General features: G+C 37.2%; 1 protein-coding gene across 9 annotated transcripts in view; it reads left to right on the top strand.

Annotated features, from left to right (window-relative positions):
* TRIP12 (thyroid hormone receptor interactor 12) overlaps positions 1-12,164 on the top strand; it is a 71,703-nt gene that overhangs the window by 20,512 nt on the left and 39,027 nt on the right. For 6 of the 9 annotated variants that reach the window (XM_071752101.1, XM_071752099.1, XM_071752095.1 and 3 more), the window contains exons 2-3: positions 2,813-2,959; positions 11,401-11,526. In XM_071752101.1, coding sequence (XP_071608202.1) covers positions 2,862-2,959; positions 11,401-11,526 — 224 coding nt within the window. In that variant the 5' untranslated portion in view covers positions 2,813-2,861. The remainder of the gene's footprint in view (positions 1-2,812; positions 2,960-11,400; positions 11,527-12,164) is intronic. The other 3 variants (XM_071752104.1, XM_071752103.1, XM_071752102.1) reach the window with 1 other exon arrangement.

The following is a 12,164-nucleotide window of genomic DNA, read 5'->3' as shown; positions in this document are numbered from 1 at the left end:
ACAATAAGGAGCACAGATAAATGGAGAGATTTCAGTATTGAAGGTAACTCTGGACATCATCTTGACTTGACAGATGCCTTACAGGATAAGCCAGCTGCCATTGCATTATTCTGCACAGCTGAAAATATCACATGTATGGCAACACAAGGCTGCATAACTTCTAAGCAAAGACTACTTAAAGTGTGTGGCTGACCCAGAAAGATCAATAGTAAGCTAAAGTTTCCGTAGAGAGCATCGGGACAGCCTGTGTGATGTTTTCTTCTGTTTGCTTTTCTGTTGTTTTGTGGAGGAACCCATGTACTGGCCCTAGGTAGGAAAGCATGTGTCTGACCTAGTAGAGCTCTAGACTGATCTGCAGAAAGAAACCTGCTGGAAGCGTGTTTGTATAGTCAGTACAAGGTGATAGAATAGATCTATGGCAACCACGCCATAGTACGACTGGGAATTTGACATGAGTACCCAATTTTGACTTTCAGTGGACCTTTGAACATTAGGAGGCTTTACTCCCTACTTCCAGAAGCTGCACAAAACATGCCTCCTTGCTGATGCTTATGGAGAGATGTGGGTGTTTTTATTTGGTGTTTAAATACAAAGAAGTAAACAGATTGCGTTTGACAGTGCCTGTGATGGGCTTCAGCTAGATTCCCTGTTAAGTGCTAGAACTTCTGTCAGCTTTCAGCTGGTTAATGCTGGGATTGTTGCCTTGACTCTGTGGTGTACTTTGCAGAGAATGCTGCCATTTATGCTCTCCTCAACCTGACTAATATGGCCACACGAGCAAGCTGGCAAAATTTCCAGCTATAGCAGGGTTGTTCTGTTCCATTGTAAGTTCTTTTGTGCTCTAAGGTAAAAAGTTGTAGGCAAAGGTCATGTGTTACTTAAAAGGTTTAAACATTTCTTTAGGGGGGAATATTTGCTATGATTAAAGAGTTAGGGTAAGTGACATAATCATGAAGAGGGAAAGGTCAGCTTCTGAGGTGTGGGGATTACACCTTCCTTAGCTTCCCAGTCACCAAGGTTGCTAGCTACAAGGTGCATTGAACATTTGTGTTTTGTGGGATTGTGCATTTTGCGCTCCACTTATATCCTTTCAAGTTCTGAAGCATAAAGCAAAACAACCCAAGGTGGCAACATTGATTTGCTGATTAATCCCACTTTCTGCTTTTCCTATGTACTGCTGTGTTGAACCTCTTAATGGAAAGGATGCTAAGAACTTTGAATAGATACTTTTGACTCCTGTGATGTGGGAATTAGAATGGGGAGCCATTCTTATGCCTAGCTGGTATTCGTGCTTGTTTCCTGGAGCTGGTTTAAAATATTTCTGGCATGCTAACAGGGAGCTTTTAGTACTAGGCTGTATCATTACGGTGCAACAAGAGTGAATCTGAGCTAGCGGAATCCCCATCTGTAATTTGTGCTGTGCAGGTGTCTTGATCCATATACATGTTCCTTTTGGCATTGTGTTATCTATGTGAGGCAATGCTTTGCATAATACCAATTTATGTGCCTGGTGTCTTATGGCCTGCAGTAAAATGGGATCATTTAGGGCTTTTTTTTTTTTCTTTTTTTTTCCCCTTCTCACATTTGCTTGCTTCTTTATGTTCTTTCAGAAGAATAGGCAATTATAGTCAAGTATTGTCTGGCATTACTGACAATGCTGGGTCTTGAGAGTTGTTTTATTGGAGGCATTCAAATTTGAGCTGAGCTTTAGTTATCTGCAGCTGAGATATTTCTGGAAGACTTGTTGCTTACAGTACTATAGATATAATAGGCACTGAATCAGCATATAGTCTACTGTGTTTTTAAACTTGTTATTTTCTTCCTAGTGGCTTCTTTTTTTATCTGCAAATACCTTTTTTACCAGATTCTACATAATTAGAAACAGTAAAACAGGATTTGCTGGTTTTGGTCCTGTTGCCATGGTCTCTGTATAGAAACATCAATTTAGCACCGGATACAAATGTTACCCCTCTTCACTAAGGTGCTAAGTGAGGCTGGTCCTAAAATACTTCAGTTTCTGAGGCCTGCAGCTGGGTGTTGTAGTAGTATTCCATTAATAACTACCAAAATAATATCAGTAGACTTCTAGCAGTCACAAAACTATTCCAAAAGTAGTAATACAAAGCCATTATATTATTTATTAAATAATTGTGTACCCTTATTCTTCTGTCCCATATATCTCTTCCCACTAGTTAAGCTTTGTGAGCAAGAACTTATTGCTTACGAGTCTACATCTGTTGAATTGCTATGCATTTTTCTTTATGCAAAGGGAAGTTTGGATAAATATGATTAGTGAGAGGAGCCGTTCTAAAAAACAAAGTAGTTAAGTTACTTCTGTAATCTTGTGGATACTTCTGCTTATTTTTGAAACTGGAATTGTCATGTCCCACAACGAGACATGTTAAAATTCTTAAATGCTATTGCTCTCTATCAAACATGGAGTTTTATGAGTTAGTGTGTTTTTTCATTAATATTGACAAACACAGGTTCTCCTACTCTAAAATAATTGTCAAGTCTGCCAGAAAAGAAGCTTATCATAATAGAATAGTTTGGGTTGGAAGGGACTTCTTCTCAAAGGTCATTTAGTCCAATAGGTCATCTGTATGCTATATATACTAAACTGGTTGCTTTATATTAAGAATCTGACTACTCTTGGGAAGAATCTTGGTCCATGTGCCTTTTTAAGACAAAAACCTTTACACCATTTTTACTTACATTTTTGCTTAAATAATAGCATTTTACATTTGCCTCATGAGGCATGGCAGAGTTTTCATGCCACGTGTCTTATAACTATTTCTTTCTTGTCTTTCAGTGAATGATAGTGTCTAGAAAGGGTATGTCCCTTCAGGAGAGAGGTGCCAATGTCCAACCGGCCTAATAACAATCCAGGGGGGTCACTGCGACGTTCACAGAGGAACACTGCTGGGGCCCAGCCACAAGACGACGCAGTAGGAGGAAGGTATGGCTGTTATTTGTCAGTTTGGTTTTTGGTATAAGCAAAATGGATGTAATTTAATAGAATGAAGTGTCCCCCCCTTCAGTCCAGGCACTGGAACTTGTGTATGATCTTCTTGCTCCTGACATGTTATCTGTACTGTTATTGCATGAAATGAAAACATGGATAAGTTGGTATTGTGCATTTTCAGCTGGAATAGCAGTAGAAAATCCATGGGCAAAAAGTTTAACTGAGCTGTGTTCTGCAAATGACATGTAGTGACAAATTTCTATCCCTTTTTTTGCTGATAACAAAAATATGTGGGAGGACACAGGGAGACTCTGGTGTGTGAAATCTGGGAAAAATCTGTGTCCCTGTTGGTGCCAGTTATTCCATCTTCTCTGTTCCCTTGCACCACATGTTAGTCCTGGGCAGCTTTTGAATAAATCAAGAACAAAGGTTTTGCCATCCTTTAATGTACTTGAATTCTTGAGCAAGTGTTGTACAGGTTGTATTAGGCTCTAACAGATTGTCCCTTTAATGGAGAACAAAGAAGATCCCTGAAACATTTCTCTGGATGCTGACTGTATAATTATTACAATGTTTTTTAAGGAATTAAGAGTCTTGATCTGAACCAGTGAAGTCTATGTTAATATTGTTAAAAATTTAGTCCAATGAAGAAAGGTTACAGTATCATGGTAGGCAGCATCTGTGGGTGTTCTGCTTCCTCTGATGTGTTAACTGTTGCCATTGTGCTTGTTTGTTTGTTTTTTTTAAATTTTCTTTTTAAAGAAGAGTTTAAAGAAGAGTTAAAGTATTGCAGGTCAGTGGCACCAAAAGAAAGCCCTATGAAGCAGTGTACTGTGATGAAAATGAGGTGTATTTCTTACTAGTGTAAAGTCTAACTGAGAACAAGGTCACTGTTAAGTGGATGAAGGAGGCTAGCTGCTGTTCTAAGGAACATTTTGGGCAATAATTTAATCTGCAAAACGAAGCTTGACTTTTTTCTGAACTAGTTCTTACTGTACAAATGGAAAAGCAGATGATCACTGTAAGGCTTCTGTTCTAGGCTCTTGTACCATAAGGAGGGGGAAGTTGCTGGCTTATGTAGCTGATTATTTCACAAGCTAAAATTTTTTGGTTGGTTGTTTTTTTTGAGACTACTTCCCTAACTGAGGTCTGATGAAGCCTTCTTTCTATTCTGTGTTATGTGAACATCTGAATGGATGCCTAAGTTAGATATTGCCTTACCAACTCTTTCCTTTTATTCTGAAGTTAACTTGGGGTGAATAACCCTCTCCTCAGAATGAAGAATTAAAGGGAAGTTATATAGGCATGAGGTGGAGGATTTATCTTCAGATATCTGTTATTTATTTAGGCATTATAGCAGAAAGCAAGAGGAGCTCCTCAGTCAGACAACTTAAAGAATTTTATGAATAGCACTGTTTTCTTACAAGAAAATTACCTGGTGTTCTGGTGCATGGTGATCTGTTACTTATGCTATCATATAATGACTCAAGATGCAATTTGTCTTACATGACTTGACCTCTTCCACCACTCACCAAATCTGTGTCAGACTTCCATGAGTGATAGCATATTGCATTCCTGAACTATATTAGACCTTTACTGGAACCAAAGCTGTTTGCTTAAGTAAAGAGGATGGAAGTGTACAATCCTCCATGAAAATCTGTGCTCTTTAGAACAGGATCCTCTCATTTCTGTCTCTGAACAAGCATTTTTGGCTGGTAAGGCAAGTAGAAAGGTCTGGATAAAGCATGATGATTGATATAAATTTTATAATTAAATCCATTTCTCTTACTGTCTTCTGTGTCTTCCCTGCAGTAAGCTGCTGGGCAGAATGGCTCTCTTACAAGAAAGAATGTAAGACTGATCTATAAGGTGCTTGAAAAATTTGCAGAGGAAATGAGAAGAGACAAGCTCTCAGAGAAGTCACTTTTTTCTCTGCCTGTTTTCAGACACAAACCTGAAGACTCACCCTAGCACACATCTACTATACAGTGGGACAGTATGTTCTGATGCTGAACAGTATATAGGAGGGTCTGGAGTTCACAGCTTGATCCATTTTCTTTGTTAAGCCTTGCTGTACTCCAGTGCTACACTTTTTTGCCTTCTATGTTCTGAGCCCCCCCCCCCCAAAAAAAAAACCAAAAAACAAAAAAACAAAAAAACCACAAACCACAACCAAAAATCAAACAACTTTCCCCTCACAACCAAACACCTTTTTTTATTTTGGTTTTTTTTTGAGGGGATGCATGAGACACTAAGGTATTCCTAGTCTCACTTGCATTTGTCCGTAAACTGGATACCCATAATGTGAAATTATCCAATTCCAGCTGCAAAATTATTTGAACAAAATGAATAAAGACCATTGGGAATTTTCTTTTGAAGCACATGTGTCATCCTCACCTGCTGTGCTTTGGCTAACATCATGGAATGGTCTTGGATTGATTTGAAATCTTTGAAATTTGCATCAAAATCAACTAGAAGGATTGCTCTAGAAGAGCAGTTCACACATCCTGGTAACTTGTGGTTGCAATCTGGTCTGCTTTGAAGTAGAAATCATTGAAATGGATAGATGGTAGATGCTGGTCCTTAATGGCAATTATCTTGCCTTAAAAATTTTTTTCTGTTGATCTGCACTACTTGTTGATGTAGTGGTACAGGCAGGATGAGACTTCATTCAGCTGCTTACAGATGCATGTGATTCTTAAACCTAAAGCAAATAGACAAACGCACACAAAACAAACCCCAAACCCCACTGAAAATAAAAAAGCTAGGATTGTAGATCGAATTAAGCAGTAATGTGAGTCTTGGGTTTTTTTTTTTTTTTCACGCCTAAAATTAGCCACTAGGTTTACAGGCAATCTTAAGGGTCCACACCTTCTAAAGTGCTAGAGAAGGTTACTTCATCTTGGTCATAGATACTCAATCATAAACCTTTGTGCAAGGACAAGTTTCAGTACTGTGTGGACTTGTGTACTTGATTACATTTCTGCTTTGTATAAAGAAGAGCTTTATAAATGCTGGAAATGCAACAGCTGCTTTTTTTTTTTTTTGTTACTTTGGTTTTTTTGTTTGGTTTTTTTTGTGGGTTTTTTGTTTTTTTTTTCTTTTTTTTCTTCCTTTTTTTTCTTCTTCTTTTTTTCTTTTTTCTTTTTTTCTTTTTTCTTTTTTCTTTTTTTCTTTTTTTTTTCTTTTTTTTTTTTTTCTTCTTTTTCCTTCTGTTGCTAAGGTGCCTGCATTTTCAAAATTCTAAGTAAGTGACAAAAACTTGGGAGAGCTTGTGCAGTTTGTCACTCATACTGTAATCTCAAACCTGGATGTAAAGCCCACTATTCTGTTGTAGCAAGTGGTCATATAGGCATTAGTTGTGTACCCAAATGACTTCGCAGTAGCTTTAACTTTGCCTCTATCTCTTGTGCTCTCACTGGAGTGAACACTTCAACTAACTTTAGTTGAGGAAGGTGTTAAAAAGGAGAGGGGCTGTATAATATCACTTCCAAGCTGAAGTGCTAACACATGTCTTTCTGTAGTCTTTCACCCTTTTGCATCGTTAAAACTCCTTCAGTTTTACCTGCTAAGTAGATATTGTTCACTTGCTTGAAGACTTTGTAATTTCCAGATTTGTTATTGCTCTAGCATGTAAAGCATAAGTCCAGAATTTTCCTCTTGTGACATCTAATACTGGCAGATTTGGCCTAATGTGGAAGAAACAATGCAAAGTCATTTTTAGGCTGAGGCTTGATGTCTCCCTAAAAACGTAATTGCAGTCAAAGTGAGTATGGAAAGCGTGTGACCTTTTTTTATGCTGGAGTTTTAGTAGCAGTTTCACACTTAATACAGTAACTTGGTGTGAGCTTTGAGTGTTTGGTTTTTTTACAATGCAACTGTTTAAAAGATAGCAACAATGATGCTAGGGAGTAGAAAGATTGTTGCAGCTGAAATTTCAAGTGAACTTGGCATCCGTGATGTGTGTTTTTCTGTAAAAGATGCAAGGGATGTGTGTTTCAACACATAGATACAAATTGGTGAACTGTTCTCTTCCCATGTATACACATGATCAAACTGGCCTTGGAGAAGTTAAACTAATGTGATTCTTTGCTTTCGGTTGTAATGATGTTGAAATAACTGTTTTGGTTGACTTTCTGTTCCTGTTGATATTTATTTTTACTGGCTTTACTACTAGATTGATAGCTCTGGAGCCCCAAAAACCAAAAGGACATGTTACCTGCTGGAGCAAATCCAAAGGATGGCCATGAAGATTGTCAGAGGGCTGGAGCTACCTCTTATGTGAAGAGAGGCTGGGAGAGTTGGGCTTGTTCAGCCTGGAGATGAGAAGGCTCTGGGGACACCTTACAACCACCTGCCAGTACTTTAAGGGGCTACAGGAAATCTGGGAAGGGACTTTTTACAAGGGCATGTAGCATTAAGACATTAGTGGCTTTAAACTGGAAGAGAGTAGGTTTACGTTAGATATTAGGAAGAAATTATTCCCAGGTTGCTTGGAAGTGTTCAGGGCCAGGTTTGAAGGCTTTGTGCAACCTGGTCTGGTAAGAGGTGTCCCTGCCTATGGTGGCGTTTGGATCTAGACAGTCTTTAAGGTCCCCTTCCAACCCAAGTCCTTCAGTGATTACAAGGTATTCTGTGTTACCCTCCTAAAACAGAATTACTAATTTGATGCCTTCCAAGTTGTACAGTATAAACACTTGTCTAAACTGTCTCTTCCAGTACATTCCATTGAAGGATGACTGCAGATTTGTAAGAAGGCAGTAATGATACTAAAGCTTCCCGTTGCAGTAGAAAACGAAAGAGGATTGGGAAGCAGATGTACTCTTTTTATGGGGGCAGAAGGAGGGGGTGGAAGGTACTGACTGTTACTTTTTTATGTCATCCTCTGTGTTAAAGAATTATGTCCTTGTGGCTTAGGTTCCCAGTGAAATCAAAGTATTTAGTTTGGCAGCAATCTGGAAGTGATGTTTTGTGGCACTTACCTGTTAATCTACATATTGCCACCTGAAATCTTTAGGAACAGCAGTGTTTGGGATATTAAGTGACATAAATGACTGCTACGCTGTTGGAGAAGTAAGAAATCCTTGTTAGCTGAATAGAGGATACAAGCAGAATCTGAAGGATAATTTGCAACGACCTTTTTCAATTACTAAAGCAATAAGAACACTTTTGTCTGTTGTACTGCTTTTGTTCTGAACAGTATTTGTCTTTGGATTTGTCTTGATGCTATGTTAACTGTAAACATCTTACCGGAGACTTATGTAAAATCCAAATTTAATATTTGAATTGATTGGCAGAGTATTTCTAAAGTAAAGTTTTTTCTTTTTTTTACACAGCTTATTTCATCTATACTATTGTTTTTTTAGTCTTACTTGGTCAAAGTAATAGGGTGTATAGTATTGTAGACTTGATTTTTGGAAGCATCTAATACCTCGTTGTCAGCTGCTAAGGAACATGACTTAGACGAAACATTTTGTTTATTAACTAACTTCAATAGGTGTATTTTTTTCTGTATGCACAGAGTAGTACTTTGAGGACAGGTTGTAGTTGGTTCTTCATTATGGTTTTGCTAAGGAAGGCTAAGAGCTTGTTGCAGTTTCCATGAGATTGTTTGTATAATTATAGTAAATTAAATGGTGGGTCACTTGTGAACTTCTGTACGTGTGTTACTCTAAACTGAGTGTCTGCCTGTGAATTAAAGTGTGTATCAGCAGACAGCTTTGACCAGTTGAAGGAAGCTTTAGAGTGGGTTATGAAAATAAGTTGTGGGGGGAAAAAAACCCAAAACTCAAAACACAGCAAAGACCCCAAAGCAATGCTTGAGGGTGCAGCAAGCACTTAAATCTTCTTGAACCTTCCCTGCAAATACAAATGGACAAACACAAGCTCATGAATACTTACCTTATAATTTTTCATCATTAGTGAGGAACTTTGCCTCTCAAAATATTTGTTGCTTGAATATTTGTTTAAATGAAACTCTTCAATGAATGCTTTGCTAATGGAAAAGATTAAAGAGCTTGTAAATTGGTAAGTTATGGGTAAAAATACATGTAGTTTAGAGCTTTAAGGAAGAATCATTCTTCCTGTTGCCCATATACCTTTCATAGCACTTAGTTCTCCAAGCATTACTCTTTATTTGTAGCTCATTAGAGTATTCCAACTACCTTTATATGAAAGTTAACTTAACAAGACCTTAAGCAAGGTGTGTCACAACCTTAATAGAAGTTAAGACAGTGATATTTGTTAGTTGGTGTATGGTTAAAATTGTTCTAACTTAATCCTGCAGGCTCACCAGATTGTCAGTTGCAAATAGTCTGCATGATGGGGTGTTCACTATTCCCAAGATACAGTTGTAGTTTTATTAGGTGACATAATTTAGATGTCAGTATGAAATTATGTTTGTAGAATTTAAAAGAATCTGAAGGGTTTAAAGGTGGAAGTGTGGAAGTCTGAAACCAAGTGGAAACTCATCAGTATGTGGTTTAAGTACTTGATGTTTTGATGTTTTGCTTTAGCCATATTTTAGTTGAAAACATCTTTAAGTACTCACAGAACACTAATATTTTAAGCTGTAAGTTGAATCCAGTTCTAATTAAAGCCAATGAAAAATGTTTAAGGGAAAATAACCTTTCAACTATACTTAAGAATAAATTAGTCCTGATCAGTTAGTGTACATAAAAATGGGGATCCCTGCCAACTGTGAATTACATAATAACTTGTTATTCCCGCAATAAAAAGATTTAAGGGGAAAATTAAACTTCATGCCTTAATCTTTTGTTGGGAAAAGGGAAATCCAAACACTCAAGTTTAGCTGAAACATTTCCCAATTTACCTTGATGGAGTTTGCTATTGTGAGCTAAAGATCTGGTTTATTTCACTTACTTTTGATAGTAAAAAATACTTCTTCTATTAGGAGAAATAAAAAATTACTGGGGTATGGAGAAGATACTGTAAATATTTTCAAACTTGTTTTTAGAAAGATGATCCTCTTAAAATATTTGGAATATGTGCTGCAAAGGTATGTTGATCTTTTTGAGTAACTGCCAGGCAGTACTTTGGGAGACAACAGAGGAAGGAAAGTTATCAAGAAAAAAATCAAATTACTAAAATTTTACCCTTTTGACTGTAAGCAAATTAGGATATCGCTAATTGTTCAGGTGGTTAGACATAGTATTTTTTTCCTATTAAAGTTTGTGTTAAATGTTAAAGTTTGTGTTATGCTTAAGAAGTTAGCCAGACTTTGTGGTCTGTAGCCCACTTAGTTCTGCCTTTACTACTAAATGTCTGTCATTTCATTGGTAGAAGCTCTTTGAAAGCTTGGTGAACCCTCTTACCTCTTACACTTGTTTGGCCTAAACATTTTGATGTTTGAGGTAATGGGTTGGATTTGGGATCATAGATTGGAGAAAGGCACTTAAATCTGAAGTCTACGTTTTTCTTCTTCCCCCATATCATTGAAAGATGTTTGGATAGTTAAACTCAAAGGACTTGATGGCCTAGGTTAGCAGCATATAAGCATATAATCAGCAGTTCTTGAACTTCAAAGTATTTCTGCTTCCAGCATTAATACAAGGTTAGTTTGAGGTTTCATAGTAGTGGTAGGGGTGCTTGGCATTTCTGTATGGGTAGGATAACATACAGTAGAGTTTTCCTGGTGACAGCTGGGTCAGAAGTATTTCATCCAGTGAAGTGAGATGTCTCTTGCCTTAGCAATTATTTATACTATGCGATATTAAATGCAGATGAGCTGTCTCTTTTGAGTCTTGAAGATGGTAATTTTTCCTGGTTTTGAAGACAGATGTGGGCTATGTGAAGATGTAACTGAAGTCTTAAATTTTATCTGTGATGTAGTGTGATCTTTGCCCTCCAGTCAGAGCTCATGCAATAAACCATTTTTTGCATGTACCTGGAAAGTTACTTGGAAGACTTCCTGTACCTTATCTATGTGGAACTCGCTGCTCTCTCTGACATCACAGTTGTTCTGTCTCATCTGATTGCCTTCACCAGTAGCATTCACTTCTTCATTCTTCTTACTCCTCTGTTGATGAGTATGTAGTATATGTTTCTGAGAAGAGGTCTTTGACAGTAGTTCCTCTAGTCTTGAGCCTTACTGTGCTAGCTTAATGCTTCAGTGAATAATTCAATAACATTGCATGCTAGAAAAGTTTGAATTTATCTGCATATCTCGGGTATGAGATGATGTTTTATTCATTTAAAATGAGTAAATGTGTGCTTTACAAAAGTTACAAAGTTACATGGGTAGTGATTTGTAACTGCACAAGGCAGTTCTTTTGAAATACTGCTTTAATGTTAATGGTTGATATGAGAAGGTTTGAAGCTGCAAACTAATACTTGTGAATGGTCCAAAATATAAATAATCATTCCACTTACAGGTTTGTATCTGATAGTTTTCTGTTTTGACTTTCTGCTGACAGGTCACATTTAGGGCAGGCAAAACATAAGGCACATAGCCCTCCTGAGAGTAGAAAATCTATTTCAAAGACACCCAAAGTGCAGTCTAATACTACTTCTGAGCAGTCCAAGGGACACTTTTCTAAAAGGTAATTGTGCTTTGTATTAATATTTTAACCAGTGTTATCTGCGCTTCATAGCTGTGTATAATATAGGTAGTTATCCAGAGTTTTTGTAAAATATATGACTAATAGATATTAACTAAACTAGGTATTGCATTCAGTGGAAATATTTCAGTGTTTCACATTCTGTTTATGTTTTGTTTTTCTAAATCACCAATTAAGAGCCTTCCATCAGTGATGAGGAAGAAAATATTTCTGCATAACTAGACCTGGAATACTTGTATGGTCTTTCTCCCCATTTAACCACTTCAAATTAGGGGAGGCTTGCCCAAGGAGTTCTGATCGATGTCCAATACTAATTGAAATGTGTAATAATCTAAAGTATGCCTGTGTTCAGGGTAGTAATCTTAAGTCATGCTTTCTCTGCTGTTCATGCACTTCTGCTATATACACACTTGAAACAGCTTCCTGTTGTATAGAAGAATTTGCAATTTTTGTGTGATTCATTACCTCTGTTTCAAGATTGAGAAACTATTGATTTTCATAAGAGCTTTCCTTGAACTAGAAACCAGGTATGACTAGTTATGCATAACTAAACACTCCTTATTCTCTTGTGGAACGTCCATTTACAGATACTCAGATAATAGTTTCATGGCTTGAATTTT

This window comes from Heliangelus exortis, chromosome 9 (assembly GCF_036169615.1).
Source record: "Heliangelus exortis chromosome 9, bHelExo1.hap1, whole genome shotgun sequence".
NCBI lineage: Eukaryota > Metazoa > Chordata > Aves > Apodiformes > Trochilidae > Heliangelus > Heliangelus exortis.
This window is presented reverse-complemented; position numbering and strand designations above follow the sequence as displayed.